This window comes from Episyrphus balteatus, chromosome 2 (assembly GCF_945859705.1).
Source record: "Episyrphus balteatus chromosome 2, idEpiBalt1.1, whole genome shotgun sequence".
Classification (NCBI taxonomy): domain Eukaryota; kingdom Metazoa; phylum Arthropoda; class Insecta; order Diptera; family Syrphidae; genus Episyrphus; species Episyrphus balteatus.
The window spans coordinates 43,753,577-43,767,903 of NC_079135.1; the positions used below are offsets into that span (position 1 = coordinate 43,753,577).

At 35.7% G+C, this 14,327-nt stretch overlaps 1 protein-coding gene across 5 annotated transcripts in view; it reads left to right on the forward strand.

Annotated features, from left to right (window-relative positions):
• LOC129908796 (la-related protein Larp4B) overlaps positions 1-13,883 on the forward strand; it is a 71,663-nt gene extending 57,780 nt beyond the window's left edge. For 3 of the 5 annotated variants that reach the window (XM_055985557.1, XM_055985559.1, XM_055985560.1), the window contains 8 exons: positions 5,554-6,109; positions 6,174-6,423; positions 6,484-6,624; positions 6,686-6,913; positions 7,029-7,650; positions 7,711-10,491; positions 10,566-11,172; positions 13,134-13,883. In XM_055985557.1, the coding sequence (XP_055841532.1) occupies positions 5,554-6,109; positions 6,174-6,423; positions 6,484-6,624; positions 6,686-6,913; positions 7,029-7,650; positions 7,711-10,491; positions 10,566-10,777 (4,790 nt within the window). In that variant the 3' untranslated portion in view covers positions 10,778-11,172; positions 13,134-13,883. Of the gene's footprint in view, positions 1-649; positions 1,212-5,553; positions 6,110-6,173; positions 6,424-6,483; positions 6,625-6,685; positions 6,914-7,028; positions 7,651-7,710; positions 10,492-10,565; positions 11,173-13,133 lie in introns of those variants that run through there. The other 2 variants (XM_055985561.1, XM_055985558.1) reach the window with 2 other exon arrangements.
• Positions 13,884-14,327: the final 444 nt, after the last annotated feature.

Below are 14,327 nucleotides of genomic sequence, written 5' to 3' on the forward strand. Positions count from 1 at the left end.
ATACAAAATGTAAACGTCCGTCCTGTTAAAATTAGTTCAAAAGTTGAAACTACGGCGCAAGTAGTATGGGCTCCAATCGTCAATTGTTTTACACGCTTCTTTAAAACGTTAAAATAACTTAACCAATAGCGAACTAGCGACAACGAATCAACATTAGATGCAAATGCATTGGCTATCTTTCTCCCCATTCCCACAAAATCAAGAGTCCTTTATAAAAAAAAAAAAAAAAACAAAGCAAAAAAAAAATCATAAGCCGTCTGGTCACCTAAAGCCAAGTAGTTATCGAAGTTTTTCTTTCGTTTTTTTTTTTTGCTCTCGTTTTTGTGTTTTATTTTTTTTTTCTTCTTGCATAACACAAGAGCGCAGTGTGAATATAAAACAAAAAGAATTGTTTGATAGGAGGAAAAAGAAAACTTAAAAAAAAATTATCAGTGTGGAAAAAAAATTGCATGTATGTAAATGTCATTTTTGTTCAATACAGTTGGTGCGGTGCATTCGCGGGTGTATCCCAGAGTGCCGCTTGTTCGTTCTGCTTCTGCTGCAAGTGACAGTAGTTTGCGGAAGGGATTCTGTTTCAGTAGTGTTTACTTCTAGGGACCCTGTTATTTTTTGTCTAGTCATAGCCGTCGTCGTTGTCACCCGAGCCAGCGGCAGCGGCCGGAAAATAAAAAATGCCGCATTTAAATTCCAAATTAATTGCATGAAATCGGAAGATTATTTTTTTTTACCTTGACGATTTCCTTCCCATTTGCCAAAAAAATAATACATAGTTCGATCTGCAAAGAAAAAATAGTGAATGTATGGGTGCAAGAGGTGTGTTTCAGTTTCTCTTTCACCCAATTTCACCACCATAACCACCACCATTTTCACTAGTTTTTCCCACCTTATGTCTCTTACATCAGCTGGCACTGTCAATACAATAAATGGGGGGCTGGTGTGAAGAGTGGGTGGAATGGAAAGAGATAGAGAAAGAGAGAGAATTGCGGTGATGTCAAAAAGAATTTTTCTTCGAGAAAATCATGAAAATCATGGAAATCATCCCACTTGAGGCAGGAATTAGCCTTTATTTTTGCTGCATATAATAATGTAATGAATAAGAAATTTAATAAGGAAGAAGACGCAAAAAAAATATAATAAACTGGGTCAACACTTTGAGAAGACACGGCTCGACTCGACTTTTGTGGGCCCGTGGCAAAGCATATGTACAGCAGGTATATCCAATCCACCCCACTTGTTGTCATTTTTCTACCAAAAAAATAAAAACGACAGCGGGGGATGACATCGGACAGAAAAAAATAGATCGAATTTCAAAATTCTGTGTGAAATTTCATTTTTTTTTTTTTTTTTGTTTTTCGTCAACCGAAAGTCTTGGGTTACATATTGATTTCTTTTTTTTTTTTCAAATGAATGATTTTTATTTGAAAATAATAATTTAATCTTCCTTGTGTTAAAACACAAGGAAGCGTGTCATCAAAATATCAATCTTTCCAACATTGTGGTTTGATTAAAATGAAGAAAAAAATGGACTTTTTGTGACTCATCTTTAGAGCACTCACATCATTTTTGTGATAGGTTAGGTATGGAAAAACATCTCAGTACTAAAGAGTATTTATATATTAAGCCGGTTGCATTTTTCAATATGAAAAAGAACGATTTTAAATAGATGTGCAGTAGATGCACAAAAGATGACATCTCGTTTTAACATAACCAATACTTGAGCATTTTTGAAAACGAGTGGAATATTTAATTATTATTTTTGCTGACTCAATCAAATATATAATTGAACAATCCCTTCATTAGATCATTTTTTTTGGTTTAATTTTTAAAAGCTTTTAAAAAATGTACATGACTGTTTATTTAATCTTATACATTTATATCGATCTCACGAGCTAGGATGACTAATTTGCTTTGTTCAAGAAATGGATAAGTAACAAAGTGTTTTGTTTTATATGAATTTACAGTGAGTATAAAAAGTTAATGTTCACTGGTTAAAATATCAATGCTTTGCATTCCCTTCGTGGAAAATAATTTTAAAATTTTAACATCGACTTATCACGAGTCGATTTTAATCGTGCAGCGAAGCTTTTAGGAATAAGTCGACTCTTGTGAATGTAAATTACAGGCAACTAAAATCGCAATTCCATTGGATATAAAAAAAATGTGAAAACTTAAAACATCTAAAACATCAGAGCTCCTAGAAAGGAAACAATATGATTCTTGGGCTTACTGAGTCCAAATACATTAGGTTTGATATTCTTGAAATTGTTGATAAACGCTTAAAATAAGCATAACTTAAAAATTAATGTAAACCTACTCCTAAAATGAGAAAAACGAGCATTTTAATAAACGCAAAAAAAGCAAAACTTAAAAATTAACTTGAACATGCCCTCAAACTGGAAGCAGAAGATAGCACTCTTACACAGTGCCCAGCTTGAAACGCTTTTGGGATAAAAAAAAACTGAACTATAAAACCAATATGTGAGATTAAATTTGATTACTTCATCAAACCTTTTTTTTTTCATAAGATGTAACTGTAACTGGTAGAATAAATTGACAATATCCACTCAAAATATGAGTTTTTGAGTGCAACTCTTAAGAAAGCGTAAGAATTAAATTTTTCTTTAGGAAGTGTCATTTTTTGGCACTATTACTATTTAAGAAACTGCATTCTTATCTTTATCGCAGTTTAATTGCACTATTGACTCCAAGTACTTACACAAATTTCTATTTTACTTATCTAAAATCTGCTGCCGGATCTGAGTCTTTTATGGAAAGAAGCAAATGCCTTTATATTCATATCAAGATGTGGTTGCAATGGTCGTGATGCAAACTCCAAAATTTTCGTTTTTCGAGGAATTTGCTTCTTCAATCAACCCAAAACGCTTAGATAATATTTCCTGTTTACCTTCTGGTAAGAAATAAGAAATGCACCGCGGCAAATTTTCCACTAAATCTTGGTATTCTGTATATGTAAGTTAAAAGTTAAGGGGGGAAATCCCTCTGGAATTTTTTATTTTTGCATTATTTTTTTTTTTTGCGTAATAAATTTATTTATCAACCGAAGAAACTATTTTCAGTGGTCTTAGCCTTAAATGAAGTCTCAAAAGTGCCTAGATAGTCCCGAAACCAATGCGCTCCGAACCTACCATAGTACGAAAACGAAAACTTTAAACGCATTTTTTTCGAAACTAGTTTTTTTCCGCGCCGTGCAATGTAACTCAAAAACTAATGAAGCTATCGACTTGAAATTTGAAGCAAATTACTCCTTAACTTTTTGGCCACAACATGAACCTAAAAGTTGAATAAAATTTGTACAGTAAATATTTTTTTTAACTACTTCTTTGTAAAAAAAAACATGGTTTTTTTCGTTTTTTTGATTTCTAATTTTTATTTATCATTTAAAAAAAATAAATTTAGGTTCATGCAATGCGTACTTATATCATCTAACGAAAAAAAAATTTCCTTTTTGATTTAAGATGATTTCCTGGACCTGTGCATTGCACGGCGTAAACTAGAGGCGTCAACTTTGAAAGGCTCCAGAGCCGCCATTTTGTTATTTTTTCATTTCAAAAAAAAAATTTTTCAATACTTAATAATGTCAGTAATATCTTGTCTTTTTCCAAATTTCAATAAGTGCTTTTAGTTTTTCATAAAAAAATATTGAAAAAGGTGTCGTCCAGAGGGATTTCCCCCCTTAACTTAAACTTTAAAATTGAATTAAACTCAAGTTGTTTTGTTGAAATCAATTCGTCCTTAACCTTGGGCAACATTTTCAGAAATTCGCAAAACGAAATTCCACGTTAATATCGTGCTGAAAAATTCGATTTGATTTGTTACTGAACAACTTTTATTAAAATTGAAACGATGAAAATAGTTGCCCCTTTAAAGTAAATAAAAATCATATTCAATTCATGTTAACCGAGGTACAAAAGAGCTATCAAAATATGTGTCTCAACTTTTATTAACATATTGAACGAATAACTTTCTAATTTGTCATATGATTAGTATGAGAATAAGCCTAGCTTTGTACACAATCAATTTTAGTTAGCCACATTCAAGAAGAAAATACATATATTTTTGATTATTTATTAACACTTTGGAACCTACCCAAAAAAAAAACATGAAAATATGTTTACTTAGCCACTTAAACGATATCCCAAGCTTGACAGGTTAGAAAGGTGAAATTTTAAGTATAAAACATTATTTTATTAAGATTTCATTTAAGTCGTGAATCAATTACACACTAGTACTTTGGTTTTATTAATGACAACACAAATGAAGGCTCCAGGGGAAAAACGGCACATGTCCATTTTTTGTCAAAAATAAACTAATGATGAGGTCTTGTAGTACTTACTGAGCACTATCTGGTGGCATCCTTACTTTTATAAAACAAATTTAAGCCTTGCTGAAAAAATTAATAAATTGTGTGCTTTTAGTACTAAGTTGTATGGAAAACAAAATTTTAAAATGCGTTTTTCTCGAAATGAGTTGGAATGGACTTGTGCTGTTTTTCCCCTGGACCCTTCAAATGATCAAACAATGACGTCTATCCATCAACGAATTGCAAAGTATTGAACTAGGAAATAAGTTTTATTTTAAACAAGAAAACATTGACTTCATGCTAAAATACAATGTATAAGTTGAACCACCTAAAAAATTGTATACCAAATATTGAATTGATATTTCTAGTGAATCCCCACTATCTATTCCTAAAATGAAAGTGGACCCCTTCATACAATTTATTATACATTTGACCAAATTTTCAAACATAAATGAAGCCCGCATAAGAAACAAATGTTCCAATTGACAACATTGTTATCTCTGAATATAATATGATTTTCTTTATTCTATACCCGCAGTGGTATTTATTTAGAAATTTATGCAGTTATCAATTTTAATACTTTAACCATTCTTACAACGAAATATTGGTGTTATAATAGTCTAAAATTTCCCACATAAGTTTTTTGCTAACCTTGACTTTTTTTCAATTTGAATTATCCAAATTAAGAAAAGATAAATTTGCCATTCGGAAGTAACGGAGAGGACATATTGACGCTTGTTTCCAGTATATCTCGTTGAAACTTGGTGGGCCTCAAGGGCTCATGATAAATTTGATGTTCTAGAAGTTTCACGAATAAACTAATAAAACGTAGCCAAATTATTCCCAAGATAAAGACGTTGACGGAGAGGACGCGTAATATTCTTCTCCTTTACCGTCTTTGTCTGCGTATAGCTAAGCTACAATTAATTAGTTTTTCGTGAAACTTCTGGAACATCAACTTTATCTTAAGCCCTTGAAACCCACCAAGTTTCAAGAAAAAAGATTGCTTCCTCAACAAGATATACTCTATAACAAGCGTTAAAATGCCCTAAAAGTTTAGATGGAATGGCCGAAACAATCTTTTTCCCACCATTAAAACAATAAGGTTCTTCAGAGACCCTAAACATATTGCTATGATTGATATAGAAGCAATCTAAACAAAAACAAACAATTAAATATACTTTTTTTTAAATAAAATTTCTAATTGTATAACTTTTATTTAACTTTTTCAGCTGGAGGATATGTGTATATGAATGGAGACCCTGTAAAAATCAATCAACCCGTCACAACCACCGTTTATGCAAATGTTCCTGTTGAAACGGCAATGTTAGCTACAAATTTATATGGTCAAGCTACACCATTGGCAGCCCCACCAGCAGCACATATACCCATTCTAGCAGCGCCACAACAGCCACCACAACCTCAACCACAGCCGCCTCAACAGCAGCAACAACAGCAACAACAACAATTGCAACAACAACATTCACAACCTCACAATCAACAACCACAACAACAGCCCACAACGATCGAAAACGATTATACAGTCATGAACGGCACAATGCAAGAAACTTTAGTTGGTTATAGCCAAGATGATCTGAACAACATGACAAATTCAGTATCAGCAGATCAATTGCCAGGCAATACAACTTCTGGAGTTGTAACAAACAATCAGCAACAGCAGCTGGTTCCTGCTAATGGACAAGGTGTTGGACCAATTGATCCAAATGGTATACCATTAGATCAATTGAAACAGATGCTAGCCACACAATTGGAATATTATTTTTCAAGGTAAGCTTTCTTAACACAATCTTTTTTTCCAGAACAGATTTTAATTATTTTTGAAAAATTTTAGAGAAAATTTGGCCAACGACACATATTTATTGACGCAAATGGACAGTGACCAGTATGTTCCGATATGGACAGTGGCAAATTTTAATCTAGTTAAGAAACTGACAAAAGACATTAAGCTGATAACAGAGGTCCTAAGGGAGTCTCCCAACGTCCAGGTTGACGAGGAGGGTTTAAGAGTTCGTCCCAATCATAAACGATGTATTATAATTCTGCGAGAGATTCCAGACAAAACGCCGTTAGAAGAAGTTAAGGTAAGTTTTGATACTTTTTTATATCCATAACCACTCCTAACAATTTATCTTCTTTTGTAGAACATATTCAACAATGAAAATTGTCCACGAGTAATATCGTGTGAATTTGCACACAACGACTCGTGGTATGTTACTTTTGAGTCCGATGAAGATGCTCAAAAAGCATTTAAATACCTGAGAGAGGAAGTCAAAACGTTCCAAGTAAGATTTCAGTTCATTTAAACTCTCTCCGGATCTATAAGATAATGATTATTGTTTTTAGGGAAAGCCAATAATGGCTCGAATGAAGGCTAAACCTTTCATCCATCGGCTGCCAATAGCACCGGTTCCAGTGACAATGAAAAATGGCTATAGACTGACATCACCATCGGCTGTATATGATCCGAATGCAGCAGTTGCATATACAGCTCCACAACGTTTTGTGTATGCTGCGAATGGAGCTGCCATGTCGCAAGCACCTGTCCCATATAATGGCCAAGTCCATGTGTTTGTAAGTGTTTCTAAACAATTGACTACCATTTTTTTTGAAACGATCTCATTAATAAGCGATTTTCTTTCTCTTTTCTCTTTTTTTCTTTTCTTCTTATATCACATTATCGTTTCAGCAGCCATTTCAACAACAACAATTTTACTCGGGTCTAGTCACAGCTGCTCCTTGGCCATCAGCGGCTGCTGCAGCGGTAGCAGCAGCCGCTACAAATGCACACGGCCAAAACTTTTACGATATAGGAAATGTATTTGCAGCCAATGGACTGGCTCCACAAGTACCCCCGTATACGACAACGGCAGCGGCTGCAGCGGCCGCTGTAGCTGCCAATTCGGTGTCCAAACCTCAAACAAATCGTTACAACAATCATCGCAATAGTAACAATAACAATCGAGGCAAACAACGCAATAACTCACAACAGCAGCAGCAACAGCAACAACAACAGCAGCAACAACAACAACAAATTGTTGGCGGTGGCAGCAGTGCTGGACAAGATCCTAGAGCCAACAGTTTGAATACTTCTTCAGGAGGTAATATAGTTTCTCCAATCGATCACCATCAGCAACAGTCAACTGTGCAACAGCAACACTTGCAACAGCATCAAATGCAACAGCAATCTGCTGTGGTGACGACAGCTGGTGGTGGTGGTGGAGGACAACAGCAGCAGCAGCAAGGAAGCGGTGGCTCCCAGCAGCAGCAACAGCAGCAGTCGAGGCATTATACAAATATGAAAAATAGTGGTATGTTATGGAAAAGTTGGCGTTAGCACATATTCAATACTCAACACGTTTTCTTGACAGGTGGTGGCGGCGGTAGCAACAATGCCAGCGGAGCTGGTCCTAAATCCATGGACAAGAGCAATTCCTATGTTGGTGGTGGTGTTAATGTTGGCATGGCACATCTTCATATAAGTTCGTCGTCACAGCAGCATCATCACCAGCCAGCGAATAACAGTTCGTCGTCGGCTGGTCATCATGCGGTGCCACAGCACATGCAACAGCAACAACCGCCTCAATCCCATTATCAAAGTCATGGTATGCCTTCCACAACAATACACGCTTCCTATCCATCGCATCACCATCAGCCGCAACAGCAGCAACCCCCGGTGCAGCAGTCTCATGTAAGTGAAAATCACCACGATGACGATGTGGTGCCACAAGCCGCTATAATCACGACTCACAGTCGTAGCATAACGAATTCCTCGACCAAAGAGCAGAACTGGTCGCAGCGATTTCGTCGCAGACGGAGAGACGACTCTGGAGATGGTGGCTACACATCCAACCAGAGGGTCTCATCGTCGGGTGGTGGGATTCTATCAAGCAACCAATACAACTCGACGTCTGGTTTGATGGGCGGCTCTTCAAACTCCAACACCAAAAATAATTCTTCATCTTCTTCGGGTGGTGGCCCTCAAGGTGGATATACTTACCACAGCCGAAATAGTGGTGAACATCATCACCCTCATCATCATTCGGTTGGTGGAAGCTCAAGTGGTGGCTACAATTCACATCGTGAAGATCGTCAAAAACTATCTGGCGGTCCAAACGGTGGCTTAAATAGTCAATCTCACCACAGTAACCATCATCAGTCGCACCATCATCACCAGCATCATAGCCAGCAAGCATTGCAGCAGCATCCGCCACATCAACTACACTCTCAGCATAGCGGTGGTGGAAATAGTGGTGGCGGTCATCAACAACCACACCATCATCAACATCAGCCGCCTCATCATCACCACCAGCAGTCGTCGTCACAGCAATCACAACAGCAGCAACAACAACAACAGCCTCATAATGCAGCACCTCCACAACAACCACCCCAGTTTGATTTGGAAGCAGCGGCATTTCCCCCCTTACCAGGTATCGAACAAAATTCACAAAGCTCAGCCAGCAGTCAACCCCAGCAAGCGTCTGTTGCTTCTTTAACTCATGCACATACTAATTTGAAAAATAATGCGAATTTTCCTTCCTTACTTCCATCGCCAGCCACGACGTCGTCCACATCATCACTGAGCAGTAGTTCGAAATCAGCTGCGTCGGCGGCGTCCAGTGCAAATAGTTTGCACGAACCTGTGGGCGCCGCCACCGCTAACGCAGCTGCCTCAACCTATTCCCATCAGAGTTCTGCAGCGACTGCAGCTGCTAATGTCGATTCAATCGGCAATCAGCACCAGCATTCAAATTCTTATTCATCTTTTTCAGCGGCCAACAATACTAACAGTTCTTCAATTAGTTCCTCTTCAAACACCAACTGGTCTGATTCGAATCGTCTGTCCGATGTGGTACGTGGCAACAGCAACAAATCGAACAAATCCCGAAAGGATTCCTTTAAGAATCGCAACGAAATCAGTCCACCGCCAGCGACAGCTGCTGCTGTTGTTGTTGCTGATAGTGCGGCGCTACTGGACCTGGACAGACAACCACAGAAAACTATGACGTCTGGAAATGCTTCAGTAGTAGCAGCGGCAACTGTTGGCGCTACAACAACAAACAATACAAATAATCATCCTCCCACTGTGATAAAGTGTCTAACACATTCTAATCCTATAACGACGGCCACGGTCAACGCCACCACCAACAACACAACAAGCAGCAATAGTAGCAGCAGCATCACCAACATTAGTAGCAAAATCCATAATAATAATAATTCTAGTACAGCTGACAAAGCAACAAAGACTGATGAATCGCTGTTAAGCCACTGTTTAGAACAGCAGCAGCAACAGCAGGCTGGCGGAACAGGCGCAATTCAAAATGATGCTGCTGGAACAATGAATAATGCTCAAACAACGCATGTTGTAAATACATGCAGTGTTGCCACAATGACATCGTCCTACGATGGTGGCAAGTCCAATAATAAGTTTGTCAGTGGAAGTGGTTCGTCCACCACCTCAAAACAGGGATTTAGTGCAACTACAACGAGCCCAAAGGATGCTACTAGCCAAAAGCTGAAGTCAATTTCATCTACCTCGTCAAATAGCAGCAGCAGCAGTAATAACAACAGCAGCAATGTGTCTGCTCTCACAACTTCATCAACGGTGGCTGTACAAATTGTACCATCTATTAGTGCTGGTGGTCCAAATGCTACTGCTGCAGCACTGCCATCTTCCTCGCCAGTGAATACTTTATTGCCCGAATCGGCTGGCGGTCGATTGAGCTATGCTCAAGTAGCACAACATCACAAGGAGAGGCTGGCCAAAGAAGGCAAAACTCAAGCCGCTAATAATATTCCCGCAGATATTGGGAAATCGTCATCTGTGATCGAAACTTGTCTGGCGACGGTGGCCACAGCGACACCGTCGATGATTCCATCTTCTGTTACTGCCCCTGGTGCTGCACAACTACCACCACCGCCACCATTGTCGTCGTCCTCTGTACAAAGTATTAGCGGTAGCAATATTTTGGAGATAATTCCCTCAGATAACAACAATACAATCATTGGCAAGGAGAAGAAGAAGGACTATCCTACTGCTGCTGCAACAGCAGCATCAACCATTCTCAATAACACCGCCGCCAACGTGGCTGTGGTCACAAATTCAAGCAGTGCTGGTGTGATACGTGCCACTGACGGCACCAAAGATAAGGGTAAGTTTTATAAAACTTTTCCTTAATAAACTCATTAAAATTTGTCTTATTTTTTTTTTTTTTTTTGAAAATAGAGTTACCAACACTCCGTCACAATAATTCTAGCGCTGGTACCACAACAGCCACAACAACAATTATACGAGGCCGTGAAGTAGTCAATAAGGAACATCAAAAGAATTATGTTCGCGAGAGGCGTGACACCGGAGATAGCGGCAGCGGTGCTGCTGGTAGTATCTCCCGTCGAACTGCCTCAACCCGCAATAATAATAACAACAACAACAATTAGAATATGATTGCAACATTTCAGAAATTTTGGATTGTCGTTATCATCGTTATTGTTATAGTTTTGGAATGTAATCGTCTGATAAGTGTTGTTGTTTGGGGAGAAGAAAAATGATCTGAAATGTTTGCGAGCGCGACTAGAGTTGTTTAGGACATACACACATTTATATACACACTCACACAAAAATCACATCAATCCACAAATACACCCATATACATGTATATATGTATACAAAAATATATATGTTCTTTTAAGTATATAAGAAGTGTACAGAGAAGCAAAATGATGGAACAAATTCAATATAGCATTGTTTTTTTTTTTTAATTTGTTCAATCGACCGTCACACAAGGCATACAATACAAAGCTAGCTGAAAGACTACTACTGAATGCAAAATCAGGTAAGATTTATAATTTAAATTTTTCTTTGTCATATTCAGTTTTTTAAGTTCCAAAATTTAGCCAAATTTATAATAACACTATGTTTATTAGTACTAACTTTGATATACAGCAGGCTTTTATATACTCATCATCTCCAATAGTTTACTTAAAAAAATCCTCACATATGTATGTATATCTTAAGCATTTATTTACCCGCCTAAGAAATCTTAATTTTTTTGTGACTTTTAGTCCAAATCCGTTTTGCGCAAGTACAACAGCGAAATGAAAATCGAAATACTTGACTTGACAGCATACTTATTTAAAAAAAAAAATGTTTAATCAATTAAAACTTTTGCACTCCAATAATAAGTTTTTTGGGCGGAACTATCTTAATTATGCCATGGTATTAATTCGAGCCTTGTTGCGTATGTATTTGTTTTCTATGAATTCAAAATTCCCTATGCATTTTCTTTGCAGTAAGATTTGTTTTTGCCATTTTCTCTATGTACATTGGTCCGTTACTTAATAATTGCAGTCGGAGCCTTCTTGCGCTCTTTCCTTTCTACGCATGATTTTGTTTTCCTAATTTTTCTGGTTGGATACTTTTACTTTGCTGTCCTTGTTTGGAGTTGCAACATTTTTATTTGTAGATTTTATTTTACCCTTTGCCGCTATTGGCTGACGTTTGCAGAAGGTGAATACAGAGTGGAGAGTTTTCACTCAGACGCTCAGTGCAGACTCTGGAAACTTCAAGTACATATACCCGCCCAACGTGGTTTTTTTTTTTTTTGCATGTCGTTGCTTAGCGAAGCTCTGTACTCGGAAACAACGTTTGCTCCTCGAAAAGTATGAACTTTTTAAGTATTGGATGCGTGCCTTGCTTCGATAAGTTATAGGTCAGGTGCCAAATTAATAAATTCGTTTTCATACACATGGATAGTTATTTTTGTTGGTTAATTGCCTCAGATTTTGGATCCCAAAACTTTTATTTTGCCAAACAAAAAGACCAGCAATGTGGTCTAAAAACGTTTTATATACATACTTACATATATGAAACGTTAAGTATTTCTTTGCGTTCGTAACAGCAACACTTTTCCAGCACTAGACTTATGTATTTGTACACTCTCTCTACACTCTCCTTTGATCAGGATAAATAACTTTTTATGTTCGTTGAAGAAATTAAATGTCTATTGAAATAGTTTTCCCAAAAGTAGTGCTATTATTTCTAATGTATTCATTTCAAATTCTAATTGAAAAAAGAAAGCATTTAGCAATTTGAAAAAAAAAAAAAAAATAATAATAAAAAGCGACTTGATGAACTTGTTTTCTGGGCGCGTTCTATCATTTAACCTACATTTTTTTATTATACATATCTTATTACCACTAAGAATTTGATAACTTGTCCTTTTCCAATCAGAATCCTTACTTCGACAAACTTGTTTGCTTTCTCCGCCCTCTGTTGGTTTTTCTTTTAACAAATTCTAAATTAAACATTTTATTTTTTTGGTTTTATAGATCGTCTACAAAAAGATGGGTTTAAGCTCTTTTTTACTTTTCAGAACATTTTGTTGAGATTGATCTCAAGAATTGAAAAGTGAGAAAAGAGCTTAAGCTCATTTCTTTTGCATGCGACCCTTTGTCTCATATTTTGACACTTAATGTGCGTTCGTTCCCGATGACTTTTGAAGTGGAAAGGCTATCAGTGCAAATGACAGATTTGAACCACCAATAGCTGTTATTATTGGGGGTTCAAAAAATCGTTTTTTTTTTATTTTAAACACGTAAAATAATATCACCTTTTAAGCTCAGGTGGTGGGCGCTCAAAGTTTTTGCTTTAATGCTGTCTAGGTTAGCTAGGTGTATAATTAATATTTTCACCAAGCTAACATTTTGATCAATTAATATCTTTATGATACCTACCTTTTAAAGCAAAATATTTTCAAAAACTTTCAATTCACTAACGATATATTTTTATTTTCAGCTAAAACTAATCACCATCGTTTGTAATACCAGTCATCGCGAATAACTCGATTTGTTTTTTTTTTTTTTAACAGGAAAACAATTAAAAAGAAAATTATATGTAAGTACCAATTAAGGTAGTTAGGTTTAAATAAATTAAAGGTGTATATTTAGTAACTCTAGGAATTAATCAATGTAAGGTAAACAAAAAGAGAAAAAAAAAATAATACATTTACTAACAAAAAATAGCTTAAAACAAAAATTAAATACTTAAACGATGTAGCTATACACATACATTATTATATGATATAAATGTTTATATAAAAAGTATATATACGTTTATGCATAACATTGGTTAAAATACGCGAACGAACATTCTATCGCTTCCAGAAAACCTAATTATTGTGTAAAAAATGTGTCCAATTTAATAAATAATCGTACACAGTGTTATGTTAAGATTATCGTGAACAAAAAAAAAAACAAAACCTTCGGTTAACTAATTCATTTGCACAACATCTTATTTTAGAAAAAAATTCCTTACCTTTTCATTAATTTCTATCATTTTCAAAAACGACACACGTTAAAAATGATCTCTACTTTTTGAATTTGTATTTTCCATAAAAACGCTTTGAAGAAAACAAAACAGAAAAAAATAACTTTTCTCAAATATTTCCATCGGCTTAAGCTGTTTATATTATTAAATTGACATCGAACTAAATTTTTATTTTTTTTTTTATTATTTAACTGATACTGTTGAGATCTTCGATTCTAAGGGCCAATTTTTCAATAGTCAGATAAACCTCAGATAGATCTTATTCCTAGGAATAAAAGTTTTTTTTATATTGACATTTATTCTTCTGATAGTCTAACTGACGATTGAAAAATCAGGGCTAAAAAAAAAGAAAAATCCATAAAAAAGTGCCATAAAATTGTTCTTTTACTTATGAAACATAAATCAATCAAAAGTGCAGATTTTCTTAATTACTTGAATATTCGTTAACAAACAACTGTTGAGTGAAAAATTAACATTTTTTTTTTTCAAATTTATTATGTCGAATACTTTCTTTGTTTAGAAGATTTTTTTTTTTCATTTTATAATATTTTTTTGTTTCTACCCTGTGATCTTAATTTTCCCCTTAATTTGTTTGTTTATCTCTTTGTAAATACAATAAAAAAAAAAAAAAAAAAAATTCGATACACTTTATAATAATATATA